The following is a 23,507-nucleotide window of genomic DNA, read 5'->3' as shown; positions in this document are numbered from 1 at the left end:
TGGCTCCTCTTTACTTCGGAACAACAAAAGGGCTCATGAAATTAAACATCCCTTCACTGTTTTCCTTCTGATTGAAACAGGTTTTAGTACATAGAAAATGCTGCAGGCTTAAGAAAAATAGCATATTCTTTACGTTGCTCTGAAGCTTTGATTCTGCCCAGACTCAGCCTGCAGCATCCATGCAATTTACTTTAAAAGACTGTATTTCCAGTGTGCTGCTGTTATTTCAACATCTGGTGCACTTAAAAATACATATTTCAAAAACACTAATCTAGGGGGAGAGGGGTTAAAATGTAAAAATTAGAGAAAAGCAAACTAGGGGAAACGAGAACTTCAACAGCAACTTCAAGCAGCTAAGAAGCACTAGAGCTGTCAAATCATGCATTTTGGGTTTGAGCTGAATCAAATCACAGAAGCAGTTTTTTAGTACTTCGTCTGAAAGCAATTTAGCTTTTCTGTGTTAGCAGATTAAGCTGTTTTCAACAGTTGCTGGAGAGATGGCTGATGAAAAGCATTTTCATTGTGCGTGTTTCCAAGTATAGACAAAGCTCTTACACTCAAACCCGTTTTCTTGCCCTAGTCTCTCCTGAAGCTGAGAGGGGTCAAGCCTGGCACAGCACCATCCATCCCCTCAGCCCTAGCTTCAGGGCTGCTCTTGGGACCCCAGACTTTCAGGTATGGGATGGCTTTGAGTTTTTTCAGGGTGTAACCTCAAATTACCAAAAGATCGAGCAGAAAAAAAAAAAAAAAAAAACACAAAAAACCAAAAAAACAAAAAACGAACACCCTGACACACACACAAAAACCCCTGAGCAGGAATCGGTAGAAGGTGGGGACTGTATCCTGCCTGGCAGATGCTATGTTGATGCTGAGCAAGGTCTTCCGGATTGGGCATCCTGAACCCGGATCACACTTGGGAATTGGTCCATGGGCACACAAACGGCGGATAACAGTCACATAAGCACCGATAGTGCAATCTGTGTCTGTGTCCAGCTGGGTTTGGAGGCTCATCTGTGATAGTTTTAAATCGGGTGCAGACCAGCACTGCTCTCGGTTCTGTTGTAGTGCAAGTACTGCGAGTTAGCACTCGGTAGCAGCAGTAACACTCCTGGAGTTTGTAAACTATGGATAACAGAACAGGACAATCGACAGTCAAGGCAAATGCACTAAGCTTGCAGTAATGGCATTTCTTATGTCACCTGTCCCATATTCCTCCGGAGTCCATGAAAAACAAAGAGGCAACCTGATACTGAAGGATATCAAAACCTTGCAGTCTTACAGATGGTTGAATCCTGTTTCTGTTGCCTATCATTCTATTCTGGTAGCAATGCTTTCAGTAAAATAAATACCCCAAAATTGCTTCAGACTTCACCTGCCTAGATGGTCTTAGAAAAAATAATGCAGGAATTCACAAATAAATTACATTTTCCTGCAGGCAGCAAAATTTTTCCAGTGGAGCAAAAGTATCTAGAGCTTGATATCAAACATGTGTGTTTAATACCAAGCATGAGTTTTTGGGCCTTCTTCCACCAGAAGCTCACATACCAGAACTGCACCAAGCCTCCGTCCCCAAACACATCAGCTATAATTATCCATGGACCATGTTTTCTACTACAGCATCAGTAACTTTGTCTGCAATTATTCTTCAAGGGGAAGCTTAGCTCAGTCCTCTAAGTACTGCAGCAACTCTGAACAAAAATAACCCAAAAGTCCACAACAGGAAACGTTAACAATGGCAGGATTACTGGCCACCATGTCACCATAAAATAAACGAGCGGCTGAGAGGGAGTTCGGGGAAAAGCAGCACCATGATTAGGTAACGGGAGGGACTGACTTATGAGAAAAAGATTAAATGAGCTAAGCGATGACGAAAGGGTGAACAGAACTACTGCCTGCAAATGTCTGAAAGAAGAAACCATCCAGGACAGGGAGGGATTCTCTAAGCCGCTGCCAGGAGTTAAGAGTAATGGAAAGAAACCAATAAAAAGAAAATGAATGCAGCAGTCACCATAACCATTTCTTTAGCTCAAAAAAAGCAAGGCAGTGCTTTTGCCCATATGGAAACCTTGCTCATTTGTCCCGTTTTACTCCTCAGCTGTATTCCCCCAAAGCACCAGGCTGACACTTAAAATTATGTAATGGTGCGATACTGCTGAAATCTTTCGGGCCGGCAGCTCTGAAGGACCGTGAGGAAGCAATGCCAACAACCTCCAACAGCTCCTGCCAGATTCAGACCCTCATTTCTGGCGGTGCCTTGGAAAGCCTCAAGGCTTCAGCTGAGGAAAGCAGCTCCGCACGCGAAGCACTTCAGCAAACACTTCAGTCAAACGATGAGCCGAACTCCCACAGCTATAAATCACATCAGTGATTCCCAAATGAGGAGCCTGAGCCTGCCCTCAGCAGTCCCTGAAGCAGACGGGTCAGAAAGTACACAAAGTCAGAATTACCCACAGCTATCCCTGGCAGCCCTTCGGCCTGCATCCCGATCCAATTAGTATTTTTGTGGCAAAACAGCTGTGATGCCTCATGCTGTATTTGTTTCCATTAACTCCCCCCCAGTGGGCTTATGTATTTGTACTTCTCTGTTTACATATTTGTACTGTCCCTAAGGGAATACACACGCTATCCCTAAAGTTAGGGGCGAGCCATCAGAGGGCAAGTACCTCCCTCTGATCCAGAATCTGTCCCGTCTCTTCGTTCCACCAGAGATGTCAATCTTTCTTGGAAACGCTGGACAGACCTTTCCAATATGTGGTGGCTTTCAGCAGCAGTTTTCAGCCTGCGCTGTTTGAACTGCCGGGCCAGAAGTTTGTGTTTCCAATTGTCACTCTGAGATGCTTTTCTATTGTCAATGCAACCCCGGGCGCTCCGCAGCCTCGTCCCGTTACAGCCCCCCGCGGCCCCGCGCGCCGGGGTCGCGGTCCCCCATGCCCGCGCCTGCTGCCGCCTCCAGCCGCGGGCCGAGGCCGCCGCTCCCGCTGCCCGCTGCGGAGGGCGAACAGCCCCCGGCCCCGGCGGACCGCGCCGCGCTTGTGCGGCCAGACCCCGCCTCGCAGCTCCGGCCGGGGGCGCCGCGGCCCCTCCCCGGAGGCCTCAGCTCTCGGTTACCGTTAGCGGCCCCCTCCCGCCCGGCCTGCGGGGGCGGGCGGAGCGCGGCTGTCCCGCCCGCCGCGGCCGGGCCTGCGGGGCGGCACGCCCGGAGCGCCGCCGCCAGCGGGGGCTGCCCGGCCCGGCCCGACCGACGCCCCCCGGCCGCCGCCGCGTGCGTCAGCCCGGAGACGTGGCCCCGCGGCGGCGGGGGCGGAGCGGCGGCGGGCGGAGCGCGGCTGCGGGCGGCCTCGCCTCGCCTCCCCGCCCCGCCCGGCCCGGCCCGGCCCGGCCCTGCCCGCCGCGCTCAGCCCCGCGCCGCCGCGGCATGATCGCGCTGCCGCCCGGCCGCCGCCGCCCGTGACCCCGCGCCCCCCCGCCCGGCCGCGCACCAGGTAGGCGCTGCCGCGCCCGGCCCTCCCCTGCCCGGGCCGCCGCCCGCACCGGGGGCCGGGGCATCGGGGCATCGCCGCGGGGAGGGGGCTGGGGGGCCGCGCGGGGACGGAGCCGCCGCAGCCCAGCGCTGCGCCCCTCTGGGGGGAAGAGGCCCGGCCCGGGCAGCGGCGGCGCCGCTCTGCCCGCCGGCACCATCGGCGGTGCCGCCCCCTCGCTGGGCAGCGCCGCGGGAGCCAAACTTTAACCGCGGTCGCCGGCGCCTCCCCCCCCCCGCCGAGGGGCGCCGGGAAGAGGCCGCGGCAGCCCCCCTGCCCGCCCCCCCATCCCCTGCCGGGCGGCCCCCCCCGCTGCCGGGCCGCGGCGCTCGGGCGGGCGCGGGGTGCCCCGCGGGGCGGCGGCCTGGATCCAAGCGGGGCTTCCCGGGAGCGGGGTTGGCGCGGGGGGGGGGGCCGCGAACGGCCGCCGTGGAGACGGGCGGCTCCAGGGAAGCCTTTGGTGGTGTTTTTCCCGCAAATTTCCGTGGCGAAGCAGCGTGGGGCAGGGGAGGCTGCGGGCGCGGCCGGTCCCGCCGCGGGGGCTGCGCCGCGTCCCCCTGCCCCGGAGGGTCCCCGCCGCGCTGCCAGCCGCCGCCGTTCGGTCCCCGCCAGTCCTGATTTTAAATCGGTTTAAAACCAGCCCTGCCTTGTCGCAGTGTGATGGGCGGTTTTGTTCATTATTCACGAAATGCAGTTTGTCCAGTTCACTGGAAAGAGTTGACCAAGCAAAACGAGAGGCTTATGAAAGGCTGCCGAATGTGTCCTGCTAGCATTTCGTTAGGATGGAAACGTTTGGAAGCGAGGAATTTTATTGCACAGATAAGGACATGCGTTATGGCTTGCCTTTTTGAATTTTTGTATATATTTTTTTTTACTTTTGGAGTAAGGACTTTCTGTGAGGAAAGGCTCAGTATTAGGAGCAGCGCTGTCTGAAGGCACTGCTGTCTGAAGTCTGAAAGCATGTGCGAGTTTGCTCCCACAGAGCACTGTAGGCTCCAATGATGCTGTAAAAAACTGGACAGGCAGAAAGGTGCTTCGCAAGGTAGTTCAGAAAGAGATGGCAACGTTGGAAATAATAAAAAAAAAATCTCCCCAGTTCAACCAGATATGCACATTCCCCCTCCCCCCTGGTGCGTTAGATGTCCTGTAACTTTTCTTTTGGGCATGATGAAAGCAGAGCTCCCCTGGGCTCACTCTTCTCCTGGAAACACCTGTTTGCCACCGTGGTGCAGTTCAGTATCGAGAGCCGGGCTGAGCGCAGTTCCGAGCTGATTCCTAATTTTAACCTGGCCTTGGATTCCTGCAGTCTCGCAAGTGCCGGTGCCCAGGGGCTGCCAGCGAGGCACAGCAGCCTGGTGCTGAGCACCTGTGGTTTCTGAATCATTTCCTTTTAGAGTTGCATTCTGAGTTTGCTAAATGTGTGGCAGCCGTGATGCCGTTTTCCTCCAGTCTGAGTACTAACAGGCCCCGCTGGAGGTTTTACCGTAATAAAATTCTGTGGGTTTTTTGTTATTAGTTACTCTTGTAAGCAGTTTTGGAAAGAAACTTTCTGATGGGAAGCCTAAAAGTCTAGCTACTTTGTGTGCCTGGTGTTGGAAAAGGCCAGCACTGGTTGTCTGTGAAGAGTGAAATCAGACTGCTGAATTCTTCGCACAAGTTCCTTGCCTCAGCGCTTGGTGCTATCTTGCAGTTTAGTTCCTGTACCAGTTCGAGTTGATTTCCTGAGGCAGCCGCATCCCACCTCACCTCGGTATCTGGTTTTTAAGGCTCACAATAAGGGGCTCTAACTGGGAGGGGGGAGGCATCCGGGCTGGGAAATGGAGAGGGTTAAACAATGTTCAGGTGGCCTCAGCGCCAGGGTGACCACACAGTAAGACCCAAAATAAGGAATTGGGTCAGAGAGTGCTGGGAGGAGCAGTTCCCCCGATTGTCCATTGACCTCAGTAGCGACTGGTTGAAGTGGCCCCTATTCATCACCAGAAAGGCACTTCCCAGCCCAAGCCTCTTTCAATGCTGTGGGAAGTAAAAAAAAAAAATTCGATTACTGCCCAAACAATTCACAGTAACAGAAGCTGGAGTTTAATTTTACAGGTTTTTTCCCTTTTTGAGAAAATTTAGTGCGAAGATACTGCCCTCATTGTCACAGAATTGTGAAGGGAAGGGGAGGGACTAAATGTTAAAGAAAACCCTGAAAATGAAACAATTTACTTTGGGGTGGGGGTAAGAGAGCCCCAAAATACTTCTCTTAAAACCTTACTTAGTAAAGCAAAGAAGCCATTCTCCTTTCAAAATGATTTGTCAGAAGAATGTTAACAAGTGTTGGATTTCACATGCTCGACATAACTTTACTCTCTCCTTCATCCTTCAGCTGTTTGCCCAGGGATTTTGTGCGACAAAACTCTGATGCGGATTCAAGCTGTAGTGCAATGACTTGGGAGTTTGTTTCTAAGATCGCTTTCCCACTAGGAAGGTGCTAGGTTTGATGCACCTTCTCAGGCATGTGCCAGTGTGCCATTTGCTCCATTGCTTTCATTCATCATACAGGGCAGGCACCTCTGTCTTCCCATCCCCAGGCAGGCAAAGCGTCTTAGAGCTGTCTTTAAACCTGACAGAGCCTGGGTCATCTTTCCTGCACTGTATTAATTTTACATTTTAGTGCCTGACACAAGCAGCTAATCAGACACACCATAAACTTTACAACTATATTATCCAGAGAGCTGTAGGCTTGGACCAAGATGGGTTTTTTTGGCATTTTTTTCCAGTATGGAGGTTGTGTGCACTGTTTCCATCGCCAGTGAAGGACTCATTTACAATAGCATGGTACCATGCATGTGCTTTGCACATTTTCCATTTGTTTGGGAGACTCCTGCATTAAGATACAGTGCATGTTTTTGCTTGGGTTTAAAGTAAACCGAAGGGCTCTGCTGAAGTGCAGAATGGCACTGTTCTCCATGGAAAGCTGCTAACGCTGCTGTCACAGCAAGCATACAAAGTTCCGCTAATTTGAACTAGCATATGTGAAAGCATTTGGTCCTGTAGAGCAGCATTGAAAATCCATTCCTCTCTTTGTCGAAATAAACTTTAACTTTTCCATTGACTTTCAGGTGAGCAACATCCAGCCTTTTATATCAACTTCAGATCCTGGCCTAAACAACGATCTGCTGAAAATGGAGACGCTAGCTCATGTCTCCCTTCAGTGGCAAGAGCACATAGTGATTTGGTATTGATGGGAACCCAGAATTAAACAAACCAGCAATAAGACTGCTGAAGTGCTGAGAACATTTCCAATTTTATTTACTCATCGCTGAAAGCAATGTGGGAGCTTGGATTAATTGATTGCTCTGGAGCGTACAGTGAAGCAGAGCACAGATCAAGCCCTGCCCTCAGCATGCAGTGGTGTAAGATCCTGATGGCACGTGTGGTTTACAGCAGAATGCTACAGCTCAGAAGCGCAGGTTGCTGTCAGAAAGCAGGTTTGGTGTTCTAAGCGAGCACCGTTAGAGATCCCATTTTCCAGTCCATGTGAATGCTTGATGAGCTGTCTCAGGGGTGAGATAGTTTTCATGGGTGTTCACAGACAATGTTGCCAGATAAGCCCTTTCTGAAGTGTAGTGTGATTAAAACCAGTATTTGCTCTTTGCCATCATTTACTCATGACAACATAATTTCAAGGACCTGCACACCTGCTATAGTGTGGTTGGAACCCACCCCCCCCAGCAACTGCTTTGATATCACAAAGTTTAGGCTTGGTGGAGACAGCCTTCATTTCTGTTTTATGATGCAGCAACAGACTTCCTGGTGGGACAAGTTTAGAGCTAATCCCTGTGTGGTGAGCATTGGCTGGACACTGCACTGAGAAAGTTCAATAGAGAATTTAGGCAGATAGCTCTGGTTTTCCACATCTCTGAAGTTACGATCTTTAAAAGTCATCTTACTGTATGAGGATTCTGATTCTGTACCTGTCCGTGTTTATCTTCAAGCATGTGTAGATCACATCCATTCTGTGTGCTTCCATTTATCTCTGTTAGTCTTTCTTATTCTTTCAGGAGTATGGATGAAACTGTGAGCTTTATTTTTATTGTTGGGGATGTCACAAAAGATGGTTTGAGGGAAGAAAATTCATCAGCTGTGTTTCAGGCTGAGAATACCTGTATGCTTACCCAGGTATTTTGGGATCCATGTTTTAGGAGACTATCACAAAGTTTAGAAAGCTCTCTTGTGTAGTATGCAAGCAGCAACAGAAAAGATCCTTTATGTGAAAAAGTCTCAAAAATTGTGGAAACAGGCATTTCTTTAATGTTTCTGGCTCAATCACTGCATAAAAAGTTTTTCACTAGCTTTTCAGATGGTTGAGCTGCTTAAGACTCAGAATGGACCCTTTGTGCTTCCTGTCCCAATTAGGAATTAATTTTTAATTATATCAGCTGAACATTTTTTTTTATTATGAGCACTTGACTTAGCCTGAGGCCCCTGACTATTCCTTTGACGATGAATGGCACTGGTTTGTGTAATATTGTCTGTCCTATGACATTCTACAGCATTGTTTCTGTCTTCATTACCTGAATACATTAAATAAGCATTTGTGGAAAACGTGGTGTAACTTTGATTAAAACTTAATGCAAGTTTACTTTTCTCAATCATCTAGACATGTTTTCAGGAGTACTAATATACATACCACTTACTGGATAGTTTCTTGTTCAGTGCTTTGGTTTGCTGTTAAAGGTTTTTGCTCACATTAAGAACATTTTGCAGCTCTGGAAAGAGGGTCGGCAGCTTGAGTGATAGCCCTGATAAAGTAAGAATGTTACTCCCAGAGCTAAAAAATGGTAAGTATTGCCTTTGAAGTAGTCTTTGACATGGAAATGTGTAGAGTGTACTTTTCTTTAGGTTTGGACAAATAGTTCAGCAAAGCCAAATCTCCACACAGGCCCACGTGCTTGGCACAAAAAGAACTCCTGTTGATTTCACTGAGACTTTATCTGCCAGAATCTGGCCCTGAACATTTTTTTTTTAATTCAGTCCAACCAAGTTGAAGTCAAAGCACTGCTGTCAATAGGAAGTCTTCTTGGTGTGTAATACATGAAAAAGTACTATGACTCAATTGAAACAAACAACAAAGTTATTGTCTGGGATCTGTCACCAAGGCAGCACTTACTGTATGTGTAGGTGGAAATTGCAGCACATTTTGAAATGCAGTTCATTAAAGTTACTTCCTCTTTATGTCCTTTTTATCTCCTCTTTACATCCCTTACATCTCCTCCAAGTTCTGGATTCAGGCCTTTGAGCTTCCACTGTCACAGCAGATGGTACCACCAGCAGAGTGGGGGATTCACTGCCACCTCCGAATCCACCACACTCCCTCCTGGGTGTTGGCAGAGGGGCAGCCGGAACCTAAATGTATGCTGGATGCTTCAGTGTGGGCCTCAGTAACTGGAGGCGGGGGAGAGAACGGAAAAGGTCTGGGTGTTCAGCAAGTTTCTGGACCTTACACCCTTTTTAGTTTTCTCAAGCAACTAAATCCCCAGTGGTTCATTAGAGTCTTGCCCACGGTTGCAGACCTGCACAGCCAGGGCATTGGGGAAGCTCAGCTGTGGCAGTTAGCATAACGGAGGGCAGTTTTCCAGTAGCTGGGTTGTGACTCTGCTGGAGTTCAGGTGGCACAGCCTAGCCTTCTCCAGTCAGTGCACCTGGAAATGGCACCCCATTTCTATGCCAAACAGCTGTCAGCAGGGGACAGCCCGGTCGTGGCCAGCCTGCTTTCATCTGCATTGGCAAACCTGTGCAAACTGCATGGGTTGCACATGTTTTATAGAACAATCAAACTGTTGGTGCTGGAATAATGTCTTCTGTGGGCTGATTGTATTTTGTCTTGCTCCCCAGACTCATTAGTACAAACTAATACCAACTGTGGCACGTAATTTTGGTAATGTGTAGTATGAAATAAAATTGACTCCAGTGGCTTCTCGAGGAAGTTTTGACATGCTATTGGTTTAGACTCAACCGTTGCAGAGAACTGGAAAAAGTGGCGTGTTACGATTTTGTAGTGCTGTTCATTCATATTTCCCACCAAAGGTGGTAAAGAAAGTAGATGCCGTTCTGTTTTGCATCTGGAGAAGTGATGGCATGGTGGGTCAGTGTAGTGTGCCCAAAGCAGGAGCACAGTGAGCCCACGGCCGGGTCCCAGTGGGGACTCCTGACTCACGCTGTTGTTCCTTAAGGCCACGTTTCCTTGCCAGCCTCAGCCCCAAGAAGATGAATTTGTTTGAAAATACAGTAAACACGTGGACTTTTAAAAATAACTGTTTGGATGCAAATGGTTTGTTTTTAATGGCTTTCCTGTTCCTTAACGTGGGATTTATGTTTAAGCGGCAACATCATTTGTTTGTATTTCTTACTTCAGAATGATGGTATTTCTTCCTATGAAAATCTCCTTTATAGTCAGTGGAACAAAAAGTAACCCATCATGTTTGAAAAAGCAGCAATGTGATGCTTTTTCGGTATACTCCCGAATAGCCAGCATTCAAAGGAGTTTTTCTACTGAATTTAAAATTTATGTTTGTTTGTTTGTTTGTTTAATTAAATTTTATATTACATGAAATGCTAATGTATGTAAGGCCTAGCAGGGAAACTGGTCTCCTGAAATACCTCAAATACAGGGAGAAATTGGTAGCAGAGGTATTGTATGTTACATGGGAGCTGACCAAGCACCTACACTTACCAAAACACTGTACATTTTGGTTAGTGCAAACATATAGCAAGGTAATTACCAAAACCGCATGTCAGAGTAGTTCAGATGTTATTTCACTGTGTGTATAATGTGTGTGAGAATACACAGATAAGGATGGAACATTAACATCTTGGGAATTAGGAGTTGCTAATTCCAGCCCTTATCATCTTATTTCCCCTAAATCTAATCTCAGTTTTCCAGATTTGGTGTGTTGTCCCTGGGTCCACTTTTAGTCCTCTCTTGTTTACGTGATGAAGTGAAGCAGGTTTGTTATCTGTGATCTGTGGTGCCAGCATGGGCAGTGCCAGGAGCTGAAGATGAAGTGTTCAGCTGCTGAGAGCAAGGGACGTATGCAAAACCACAGTTTGCAAAGATTTATGAATTAGCCAGCTGTGGGCAGCTGTTCACGCTGCAGTAAAAACCGTGTCCTCAATACACAGGGAACATTTTGTGGCATGGGACGGTCTGGAAGCTTTAAAATAAAAAGACTGCAGGTTTTGTAGTGTGCACAGTTGTCCTGTGTTGTTTCCTTAAGCTTGTTTGTGGAAATTATTTGAACAGTTGCTGGCTAGATCTTAATTTAAATTTTGTTTTAGATTAGGCAGGGGTTCCCGTACTGTCATTTTGGGAACTCAATCCCACACAAAAATACAAATTTAGCGAAGTTATAATCACCAGAAAATATGACTGATGATGGTAGTACCAAGCCATTTTTGTGCCAGGCTGAGCCTGTCAGCCCCAGCTAGAGGAAGGAGACTGTGGCCCTAAGCTCTGGGGCTCTGCATAGACCAGTGATTTTGCTTAAATTGGGTACTTAAGAATATGTCATGATGAACCTAGCCGCAAAACTCCCTTGTCCCTGCTTATTTTACTGTCTCAGTGTGCAGTTCCCAGTCAGGTAAAATAAGAATGCCAAATTCTGCTTTTTGGTGCAACCTCGGGCACTGTGCTGAGAAGCACTTTAGCTTAACGTCAGCTCCTGGCCCAAGGTGGCTGAGGCCAGACAGCACAGAACCACCTGAAAAGCAACTTCATGGTATTTATGCAGAGTAACAAATGTTTATGACCAAGGACAGCGGGCTGTGGTGTTCAGGGCGTGCAGTGCCATGTCCTGTGTAAAGCAGAAGCCCCTGGAGCACAGCCCCTGCTCAGGCAGCCTGCAGCACTCAGGCTCTGCTGAGTCCCTGCTACCCGATCACAGGCTTGTTGTGTGTTAAATGTGTGTTGTGCCTTGTTCCTTTAATGAAGATTAATATGCAATAAATTATGCATGGGAACCAACCCAGAGACCTACTTGCAGCACTATTCCCAAAAGGCATTTCATAATTTATCCTAGCACATGCAGTATGTTTAAAACGGCCAGGAGGGCGGGTTTTGCCTAGCCCAGCACTTTCTCCTTTCGGTACATCTCCGATGTGAAAGACCAAGCAGTCCCAGCCTGAGTTGTCTCTTGAGGACATCTCAGCCTTGACCCTTCCTGGTGTACTCAAGCTGGGCTGTGGTGGTGGCCCTGCGGCCACCAGCCCAAGGCCCCTCATGCCAAGGGGGAAGCTCCTTCCCTGCGGGGCGGGTCAGGGCCACGTCCGTAGCATCTGGGACTTGCTTGGACTCTGCGCCGCTCTCAGGAAGTTGCGGTGGCCCTACATCCAAGGAGAGTTGGTGCAATGTCAAGGAAATGTGGTTAAATGTCAGCTGGCTAATCATGTATACATCTCTTCTGATCAGCTTAAGAAATCTCACCAGCTTTTTTTGCTTCCCAGTTGTAAACATCACTATTTCTGCAGTGTTGTCTCTCGCATCCTGCTGTGTGCCTCCTCCTTTTTCCCTCTGGTGGGTTATTCGTACCCTGTCCCTACTGAACCAATAAATCCTGGACGTTAATTGCCTGCCCGGAACCCAGGGCCCCCGCTTCTGCTGTGCAGCTGTGGTTATTCCCCTAAAACAGGCAATGGATGGCAGTGATTGCTTCAGCGCATGGCAACATTATTGAGTAACCACTGCTGGAAGGATAAAGTAGCAGAGGGCTTGACTTCTGGTGAATAACACCTGTAGCTTGGCAAAGGCAGCTCTGGCAAGTCCTGGCCTCCCGCTTACAGCCCACGCAGCAGCGGCGCCGCCGTCTTTCTGTTGCATGAGGGCTGGCAGAGCGTGGGGACAGGCCTTTGGGCTTTGCCCGGCCAGAGGCCGTAGCTGGGGCATGGGCTGGCCGCTGGCGGCGGGCGATGCCGAGCGTTGCCTGTGTACGGCACAGGCCGGCGGCGTTATTCCCAACCACGCGGCACAGGCGGCCTGGCGGCCATCTTGCCTGGGCGGTGGGAGCTGCGGGGGGCCTGCCTCGCTGGGCTGTGCGTGCTAGCGGGCCTGCCGCCGGTGAGGTAAAGGGAGGGCCTCCCAGTTATCCCCTCCTGTGTCACTCAGTGTGCTGCTTTTTAATGACTGTGTCTCTACGAGCAGTGCCTTGGCAGCCGGGGTGGGGCAGAGCGGGAGCGGCGCAGCAGTTCTCACCCGTGGCAGAGCGCTCCCCGGCAGTGAGCCCTCCGGCTCTGCTGAGGGCTCGTGTCCACCCGCGCCGTTATGCTCCATAAAATGAAGTTACTCCGTGAGAATCTGCTTAAAAATAGCAGCCATCACCTAGCAATAGCTGGAGCGTGGGACCTGGAAGCTGCTAGAAGCCAAAAGCAGTTTTGTTCAGGGTTGTACCAGGGCGGCACTTCTCTGAGTATTAATATGTTCTTTCTTCGTAAAACCTCTCTCAAGATGCAAGATGAATGCAGCTTGATGAGGGGGTGTATTACGCACACCTCAGACAGGTTGAGTATATAAACTTGGGTGTCCCCATGTGTTTGCCCGTCTGGCACGGTGGGCCCTGCCTCTGGCGGGGGTCCCTCACGCTGCTCGCGAGGCTGTCACAGAGGTTCGGTGGGCACGAAGCCGCAGGGAGCAGCGCGCAGTGCCCGCCTGCAGTGCATCGAGCTGCGGCTTTGCTGGCGCTGTCTGACAGCTGGCACCGTGGCAGTGCTGTGCCGTGGCTGGGGAGGCCCAGTCCGTTGGGTTGCAGTCACTGGTGGAGGTAGGGTAGCTACAGCTATGGCTGGAAACGGCTCATCAGCGTCTCTGCGCCCGTTTGCACAGACGCCCTGCTGGCACCTGGCCCCGAGGGCACCAGTGCCCCAAAGGTGGTCCCACAGCACAGAAACCCCCTGGGTTGCCTGCCCCAGCGTCCTCTGAGCCACCAGTGGGCAGAAGTTAATTAATTTTCTTTATATCCTGCAGTGCATATCACACGGATTGCCCAATTTGTAAAATGTACTCATTTTTCTCTTTAGCCACACTGGCAAGAGCCATCATTACTTCCAAACTGTCCCCACCACTTTCCTCCACCACTTTCCTTTGTTTCCTCTGCTGAAGGCCGATTGCAGAGAAGCTGGCTTGCTCCATGGTGTGGCCATTTCACAGTCATCCTTTGGTTAGATCTCTTCATTTATTAAGTCTAATTTGTTTCCAATACTTTTTTCTCTGACTTGGATCTGTTTATTCTCCTTAGCTCTTTTAGGTCACATTAAGTTGTCATGTCTTGCGCCTAATCACCCGTGCATTAGCCGATTCCTGTAGTTAGTTTTTCTGCTGGAGGAAATATCACACCTTCCTTGTACCTGGATTCCAGTGTTTAATCTTACTATCACATATTCATATTAACTCATCAAGATTTCTGCATTTCCTAGAAATTTTGGAATAATAATAAAAATCCCTACTAATTTCTCTCCTTTCACTTTTGGGGGGTTTTGTTTGTGTGTTTGCTTTTTATTTAATTTGGCAAATCCTCAGCTCTTTTCTGCAGCACTGCTTAACAGCCTGTATTTTTTAATCCAAGTTCCTTTTTTATTTCCTTCTGGTAGCTGAATACCAGATGATTTATCTCATGTACGGTTTTCATTTCTCTAGAGACTGAGGTTTATTAGAAATGCAAGAGAGAAAAACAAGAGCAAGTTCTGATTTTAATTGAAAAAATTACCCAGTGTTTAGAATTCAGTGTTTCCTAAAGTAGGTTAGAAAAGCATTTAACGTAAGTCAGACCCCACATTTCAGCTACGATGTATTGTGCCATTAAATAGCGTTTTGCATGTGAGTGAACTGAAGTTAGTAATACTGTCTTAGTTTTCACCAGCTCAAATGTTCAACTCCTTTTCTTCTATCTCTTTGTTATAAGAAGAGATAAAAATCTGCAGTAGATGTTGTGCTGTCCCAGAGATTGCTGTGATTTGGGCTGCAGTGTGACTTTTTAGCATCCCTGTTAGGATTTGTTTAAATTCCTGATTGACGGAATCACTTTATTTTGTACAGATCTGGTTTGTGCGTGGCTATGGGTCTAGCGGTGGTTCAGCTTTAGATTAACAGTGGGGAAGAGCCAGACTCTGGCCACAGCCAGGAGAGGGGTTTCAGGATTGCTCTGAGCCACATGGACCTGCTCTATCTTTTCAGAGGCATCAGAGCCACGGCTGATAGATGTCCTTTCAGTCACTGGACAGGCCAGGATGGGAAAGAAGCTAGAGGGAAGAGGGAGACAAATAAAAAGTGATTTTGTGTCATTCTGTTCTGTGTGCACATACCAGAAGCACCGGTAAGCCTAGGCTTCTCTGCGCTGCTTTCCAGCATTTTTATCTTATTGCTAGTGCAGCAAGGGGAGAAGCTATAGGGTTTCTCCAGAGGATGCTGGAAAACGGTTATCCCACTTCTTCACGTCCAATCTCTATTTAAAGCTTCTTGTGAATGTCTTTTTTCCTGAAGTTAAAAAATACTGTCTGTTGTTAGACGTTGTTGGTTTATTTACCATTATTATGTACGGTACTATTGCCATCATTCAGTAACGTTTGTCTTCTTTTTTTGACAATGAAGAAAACCATAAAGGGCAGACAGATTTTTATGTCTGGCATTGGACTGCAAATCTTGTGCGCTCAGAGATGGGTTCCCTAGCATGGCTCACAGAGGCTCTCTGTATGCAGAAGCAGGTCTCCCTCTGCTTGGCCCATTAACCAGGGTAACAGTATGTGCACTCTGCTAATGAGGAGTCTCACTAGGCAAACAGCAGCCTCTAAAGGGAACAAGGGATCAGAGCAGCGTGTATTTGTGGTGCCAGAAACTGTCTGCCTTCATCTAAATTCCCCACACATCACTTAGAAGAAATAAAGCAAGTATATAATACAACAAAGACCCCCTAAAAATACAGAGTGAAACCTATCAAATGCAACAGCCAAATTAATTTTTGGTCTTGAAAGCTGTCCCTGCACAGTAATTTGGAAGATAGTTTCCAGTTCCATCTGCTGTCAGACACTGCCCCTGTTTCAGTACTGCTGACTTGCAACGCCGTGGCTCAGATCCACAGAGTTGCTTCAACATCTATCTGGCAAGGGTTGGGTCTCCGCATGTTTTGGTGCATGTGAACATTAATGTTTTCTCAAGAGTCTGCACTGTAGGAAACATGATTCTGTCTTGCCTAACACTCAAATTGTCTATACTTTTGGAAAGACCTTACAAACAGCACCTCCAGAGGCTGTGGCATCACAATATGGAAAAGCACTCATAAGCCATTATTAAGGGAGGGTGAGGTGGGTGGATGGGATAAAATGTTGTGATTCTAAAGCAATCTGTTGATGCGTGTCCTCCGGTGTACCGATGGCATTCGAGTCAGCTAACTGGCCTCAAAACCTGAGTTGACAGTGGCATATGTGTTACAGAGCTTTGAGCAGGAGTGTTGCGTGGCATCTGAGTAGCTAACAATTGTATTAGCGTATCCTTTAAGAATTTTCTGTGTTTTTCAATGCTTGATAGAAAAATTATTTTTTAAAGCTTACCACCAGCTATTGCCAGTCACCTACGTTTGATGTGGAAATAAAAAAGAGAAGGGTAATTCCTTACCAATGGATGTGAAATGCATGCAGATATGGAAGAGGCATCAGCGCGAGGTGTTCTTCAGCTCAGGCTCTGCTGGGAGCTGCCATTGCAGGGTTTTCTCTCCCCGGCTTCAGCTGGGCATGTACTTAAAGCTGCATGGGGCACCTCTAATTTATGAGGTCTGTTTTTTCCATCAGTATTTCCAAAATAAAAGTGAAAGGCAACAAAGGTTTGTCCCAGCACTGTCCCAGCTGTTCTCTGCTGTAGAAGTATGTCTTCCCTGGTAGGTCTGCTGAGCATTTGCAAGACAGGAACACAAAAATCAGAACTGCTGCTCCTGGCTGCCTGCAGTTTGATAACGAATGCTGCATTCCCTTGCCACCACTCTAGCAAGTCAGGCCTGGTGGCATGGATGCTGCTGAGCTTCCAGCCTGGTTGGATGGAGTCAGGCATGCATTGCCATCGTTTTCACTGTTGGTCTATTAATTTGCAAGTGCTGTAGAGGACAACGTGCCTTTCTCTTGGGGATTGCCAACCGTGCGAGAGGTATGTGTGATTTCATCTGGCATCGTAGCGTGCACCCAGGGAACAGCTTTTGGAAGGACAAGAGGCTGAGAGAGAGATTCCTCTGCCTGGCCAAGTAGTGCTTAAAGCAACAGAGAAGGGTTGCGAGAGGGGAGCAGGGAACAAGGGGTAAGACGTTTTTACGCTGCTCACTCAGAAAGCTGCAAAGCCCCAGCCTAGCTACTAACCCAAGTTCATTTACAGATGTCACCTTGTGCCTTTGGAGACTGCAGTACCTCCCGAGGGTCAGTTGGGCAAGCACACAGCAGTCCCTGAGAAGGTGCTAAAGTGAGCATCTTTCCACACGGGTATGCCCAGTCTAGTGGGAGTCAGTTATAAAATTCTTGGGATGGCTGTATGCTTGTGATGAATTGCAGCCATTAGGGCCTGAATCCTTCCCTGCTGGATCCCCGGCTCTGAATGAGCTGAATCCCTTAAGTCCCTGGGCAGCGTATCAGCAAGTGTGTGCTCATTGCTAAGCCTGCGCACGGTTGGGTGGCACCGAACCCACACTGATGGGTCCCAGCATATAGATTGTTAGATTATGGATTTCCAATACTACTGTGATATGAAGTGATTGTGGTGAGCATTTTGGATGTTATTTAAAGGACAAAGTTTGTAAATGCCCTTGGGAGTATTTTTATTACATTCCCATGCAAATTTATCTTTCCATCATAACTTACTGGGAAGTTTCAGTGCTGGTTTGATCTCAGGGATTCTGTTACACAATGTGCCGTAGGCTTTAAAATCAGTTTCTTTGCCTGTACATGCTCATGTATTAGCAGATTTTTCAGAGGAGGTAGTGATGTAAGCCTAGACATCTGAGGTGAAGATAAAGCCCTTGATCTGCCTGTAGTTTGGGTTAGCTAAAGCACTTTAGCAACTTGCACTCAAAACATGGTGGATTTAAAACTGGGTGAGTATGCACACAAATATTTCAAAGCATCCCTGAAACCACTGTGAATAAAACGGAAAGATATGAAATGATCGCTAAAAGGGCCTGTGAAATCTGAGCACAGGATAAGTGTTTTAGCCAGGCCTTTGAGATCAAGGCTAAGGTGTGTAAAGCTGAATGTATCTACAGAACGGTCTGGTTTTCAAGGATTCAGAAGGCCTCGTTGACCCATCAGATACAGGTGGAGTCAATGCAGAGAGGGATTTACCTGCCTGAATGGATGGCACCCCAGTCCTGCCCTCCCTTCCTCACCGGAGCTGCAGGAGGGCAGCACCAGCATCCGTGTTCTGAGGTGGCGTGTCAGAGGGACCACCTGGGTGATAGCTGGGAACTTTTATGCCACATCCTGGGAGTTTCATTTCCAGAGAAGTTTTTTTTCAAACCTCACAGAAGTACTTGCTCACACAGACTGAGAGGTATGGGCTGCAGGAAACTGAGCACTGGCCTTGCTCTTTTGTAGGACGATGATTCCCGTGACCGAATTTCGCCAGTTCTCGGAGCAGCAGCCGGCGTTCAGAGTGCTGAAGCCCTGGTGGGATGTGTTCACGGACTATCTCTCTGTTGCCATGCTGATGATCGGTGTGTTTGGGTGCACATTACAGGTAAATCAAACGGGTTGGAAGTGAGGCGGGTGCTCTCGGGGTTGCTGAAAGAGGACCACAATCCGGAAGGTCCTTAGAAGGATGATGTCACATCTTGTTTTATCTCTTGGGTTCACCGTGAACAAAGCAAAAATTCACTGGTCCCAGGATTAAAGCTGTTTAGGTAGCAACATCAAATAACACAGACCAGACTTAGCAGCTGTAAATCAGCGGAGTTGCGCTAGAGTCGATGGAGCCGTGCCAGCTAAGATAAGAGCTGTTGGTTTGGCTTGTGCCTGGATGCCTGTTTTCACCACAGTTTGGCATAACAAAGCAGACAATCAACTTCAGTTCTTATTTATTACCATTTTTCTGTTGAAAAGATCGAAAAATGTAGTTTTGTAATTTCTGGTTTTCTTTATTTGGCAGATGTTAATATTATTTCTCTTGTTATGCTTCAAAGAGATTTGAAATGAATGCGCTTATTTTAATAACACCACCCACAACTAATATTATGCCTCTTCCATTCCAAAGCATCTCTGAGGATGCTTACACATAAACAATTGACGTTACTGTCAATCGCTGTTAGTTAGATTTTGCTAAAGAGGCAAAAGCTGAAAAGAAGTGGAAAGTACTGTTTGGGACAGACTCCACAAAAACAAAAAGTTATAGTACTAGTTCAAACGTGGATCTCATGTTTCTTGGCATGACTTGGAAATGGAGCTAAAGGGACATACTGATAGAGCTCTTATTTCAGGGGAATTTGCTCACTTACATGGTCCAAGATTTTTACATAATATATCCCAAATTTCATGTGAAATCAACGGTAGTTTTGCCTGTATTCTGTGTTCTCAAGTATTTTCAGTTGAAAGGGTACAACGTCTACGTTGAAAAATCTCTTTAATAGGGCTGAATTTTGCATTAGTAGCTAAGTGTTTGCTTAGGCATGCAAAGTAGAACATCTGTTATTTTTCAGTTTACCTGCTTGATTGGATGAAGCACACTGGAAAATAATGTGTGGAAACACTGCAAAGAATAGGCGATTTTATTTCTTTTTTATTCCAACTTACTACCAAAGGTATGAATTCAGGGTGTAAGTAAGGATATGTATCTGAATAGCGTTTACAGACAAAGATTAACTGCAGGAGTTTTTGATGTGTCAACAGTTGTGGCACTGATATTGTTCAAAACACACGTGGTCTCATCTCAGCATCTCCCTGCACCAGGGTGGATCATCAAGGAGGATCTGATTTTGGTAGCTCTTGTTGCGTACCCTGTATTCAGTGCTTTCAACAACCATGATGTCAAAGAGTACATCTACACTACACACACATTCTTGGTTAGGGATAATCGCAGTTAGTCGTTCAGGGCAAATAACAGAGCTCCTTGGTTTATCGCATAGATTAGAATTTAAAATTCAGACTTACGGGGACCCTTGCAGTGAACTCGAACTATTATTTCAAGTTAAACCAAAGGTGATTGGTCCCTAAAGGCACTCTGACCTCAGTTTTTCAACATGGATGGCCACCCCAAATTAAGAAAGTTGGGGTTTTTTGCATTGTAGAGAGACTCAAGGACAGAAGGACAGAGCTACTTTTCCCCGAGGTATGTGGTATGAGGACTTTTGTGTGTATGTATGAGAAACTGAATAAAAATTACATTGATGCGCACACACAGAGAGATGCTGGCAATTCTCTATTATCTCTATCTGTCTTTATTATTACTGAAGATTAATAATGTCCCAGCATAGATATGCCCACGTTAGCTCTTTGTCAGCCATTTTTGGTGTGATAAGATAGCACCATATGAGCATACAGCCACATGAATGCAGTTACGCTGCTTTCAAGCCTAAGCTATCTCTGAATATTGTGTGGCCAGGGTGGATACCCCTGGCAAGAACAGTCTGTTTCTGGGGAGAGCAGTGCAGGAGATCCCTGATCTTTTCTGGAAGCATTACCCACACTTTTTCTGGATTATCTCAATGCCCTCTTACTCAAAGTATGGAAAACTAACCACAGATGAAAAGGGGTGACCTAGTTCTTGGCATATAGAACAAGTGTCTTGTCAGGAATAATAATAATAAAAATAATAATAGCGCAGGCTATGGGGAGGAATGCCTGGCAGCTGGAGGAGCTCCAAGGACAGCTACCCATTGGTACTGCCACCTTTGTTTGTACATCAGTTTGAGAGGTATCTTTTTGTGTGTTTCAGGTCATGCAAGACAAGATAATATGCCTTCCAAAGCGCATACAGCCTTGCCAGAACCAATCTAATAGTTCAAATGTGTTTAACACAATCCCAGATACAACCCCCCTTCCTCCACCTAAGCCATCCACCCCTCCAGCTACAGTTGAAATGAAAGGACTGAAGACTGATTTGGACCTTCAGCAATACAGCTTTATAAATCAGGTGTGCTACGAACGTGCTCTGCACTGGTATGCCAAGTACTTCCCTTACCTTGTCCTTATACACACACTGGTCTTCATGCTGTGTAGTAACTTTTGGTTCAAATTCCCTGGATCGAGCTCCAAAATCGAACACTTCATTTCAATACTCGGGAAATGCTTTGATTCTCCCTGGACAACAAGAGCCTTATCTGAAGTGTCAGGGGAAGACTCTGAAGAGAAGGATAACAGGAAGAACAACATAAACAAGTCTAATACTATCCAGCCAAGCACTGAGGGCACTTTGGTCAAGTCACAGTCTTTAAAATCAATTCCTGAGAAGTTGGTTGTGGATAAGGGAACACCTGGGGCATTAGATAAGAAAGAAGGTGAACAGGCCAAAGCACTCTTTGAAAAGGTGAAGAAATTCAGACTGCATGTTGAGGAGGGTGATATTCTTTATGTCATGTATGTTCGCCAGACTGTACTTAAGGTAATTAAATTCCTGATTATTATTGCTTACAACACAGCACTTGTCTCAGAAGTCAATTTTACAGTAGTCTGTAATGTTGATATTGAAGATATGACAGGATATAAGAATTTCTGCTGTAATCACACAATGGCACATCTGTTCTCTAAACTTTCTTACTGCTACCTGTGCTTTGTAAGCATCTACGGCCTCACATGCCTTTATACACTATACTGGTTGTTCTACCGTTCGCTGAAAGAATATTCCTTTGAATATGTTCGGCAAGAGACGGGAATTGACGATATCCCGGATGTCAAGAATGACTTTGCTTTTATGCTTCATATGATTGATCAGTATGATCCTCTCTATTCCAAGCGGTTTGCTGTCTTCCTATCTGAAGTCAGTGAAAATAAACTGAAACAGCTGAACCTGAACAACGAGTGGACTGCCGATAAACTGCGACAGAGGCTGCAGACGAACTCCCATAGCCATTTGGAGCTACAGCTCTTCATGCTTTCTGGACTACCAGACACAGTTTTTGAAATTACCGAGCTGCAGTCATTAAAGCTTGAAATAATTAATAATGTAATGATACCAGCAACCATTGCACAGTTGGACAATCTCCAGGAACTCTCATTGCACCAGTGTTCTGTGAAGATCCACAGCGCTGCCTTGGCATTTCTGAAAGAGAATCTCAAGATCTTGAGCGTTAAGTTTGATGACATCAGAGAACTTCCACACTGGATGTATGGCCTCAGAAATTTGGAAGAGCTCTATTTAATTGGCTCCCTAAGTCACGATATTTCCAAAAACATTACACTGGAGTCTTTTCGGGAACTTAAAAGCCTTAAAGTTCTTTACATAAAAAGTAATTTGTCCAAAATCCCACAATCTGCTGTCGATGTTTCAAGTCACCTGCAAAAATTGTGTGTCCATAATGATGGCACTAAGTTAGTGATGCTCAACAATCTGAAGAAGATGGTCAACCTGACACAGCTGGAATTAGTTCATTGTGATTTAGAGCGCATACCTCATGCAGTTTTCAGCCTTCTCAGTCTTCAGGAATTGGATCTAAAGGAAAACAACCTCAAATCCATCGAAGAAATAGTAAGTTTTCAACATCTGCGAAAACTGACAATCCTAAAGCTCTGGTACAACAGTATAACATACATCCCAGAGCATATAAAGAAACTCACGAGTCTCGAGCGGCTTTCCTTCAGCCATAACAAAATAGAGGTTCTTCCGTCCCACCTATTCCTATGCAACAAAATCAGATATTTGGATTTGTCTTACAATGACATTCGCTTTATCCCACCTGAAATAGGAGTTCTGCAGAGTTTACAATACTTTTCCATTACTTGCAACAAAGTGGAGAGTGTGCCAGATGAACTATACTTTTGCAAAAAACTTAAAACTCTGAAAATTGGGAAAAATAACTTGTCAGTCCTTTCACCTAAAATTGGTAATTTGGTATTCCTCTCCTATTTGGATATTAAAGGCAATCACTTTGAAATCCTCCCACCTGAGCTCGGAGAATGCAGAGCTCTGAAGCGGACTGGTTTCACTGTAGAGGACACCTTGTTTGAAACGTTGCCTTCTGATGTCAGGGAGCAAATGAAAGCTGAATAACTAACTTCCTCTTGCTCAGTTTTACAGAAATAACGCTTCTACCAAATACGCTGTAGAAAGTGCATACTCCAAATATGCATTTAGTTTGTCATGATTTTTTTCATTTTCAAACAAATCCTTTCTGTACAAACACATTTGGAGTAAGGAGTACATATATTTTTAAATAAAATTGCCTCGTATTTTTTCACTGTTTTAAGATATTTTTTAAGTTTGTTTTGCCCTGGAACAAGGGTGTCTGTAACTTAATTTTTACTGGTAAAAGTAAATGGGTTTATCTGCTGATTTTTTTTTTCCTTTGCCTAATTCCGACAGGGGAACTGGGTTTAAGCTGTATGCTTTGGGTTGTATAATTTTTATTAGAGGATTATATTGTCTTCCTTGTTATTGTTGATCCCTTAGGACATGGTCTTCAACGGGTGGTGCTGCAGGTGTTGAATGCCTTGTTTCCTCTTTTCTTCACTGGCAGTAGAAGGTGTTCAGCATCTAACGAGATGAAATCTGGGTTGACCATCCTTTTTTATTTATGACGTGGTTTCCTTAGATGGTCAAAGCAAGTAGAAGGGTCTTTTATGTATTTATACTGGTCTGAGGGAGCATGCAGAACTCCTTCACCGCCTTTTGGCAAGTTCAGTCTAGCTGTCCGTTCGCACACCGCGCCGAGCAGGAGGCACTGACTGAGATTTCCTCTCTGGTGCAGGAAGGGTAAGGTCACAGTTCACAGACAAGTCCGGACCAAAGTGACTCATTTTGAAGATTTTCCAAACAGTGCAAAGGGATGCGGCTGCCTGTTT

General features: G+C 46.6%; 1 protein-coding gene across 1 annotated transcript; it reads left to right on the top strand.

Moving 5' to 3' along the window:
* Positions 1–3,445: 3,445 nt before the first annotated feature.
* On the top strand, positions 3,446–22,900 carry LRRC8C (leucine rich repeat containing 8 VRAC subunit C). The gene is made up of 3 exons (XM_040610679.1): positions 3,446–3,482; positions 18,114–18,255; positions 20,446–22,900. Exons 2-3 carry the CDS (start codon positions 18,118–18,120, stop codon positions 22,714–22,716), a joined length of 2,409 nt encoding a protein of 802 aa, XP_040466613.1. The 5' UTR covers positions 3,446–3,482; positions 18,114–18,117; the 3' UTR covers positions 22,717–22,900.
* Positions 22,901–23,507: the final 607 nt, after the last annotated feature.

The sequence above is a fragment of the Falco naumanni genome, chromosome 11, assembly GCF_017639655.2.
Source record: "Falco naumanni isolate bFalNau1 chromosome 11, bFalNau1.pat, whole genome shotgun sequence".
Taxonomy (NCBI): Eukaryota; Metazoa; Chordata; class Aves; order Falconiformes; family Falconidae; genus Falco; species Falco naumanni.
This window is presented reverse-complemented; position numbering and strand designations above follow the sequence as displayed.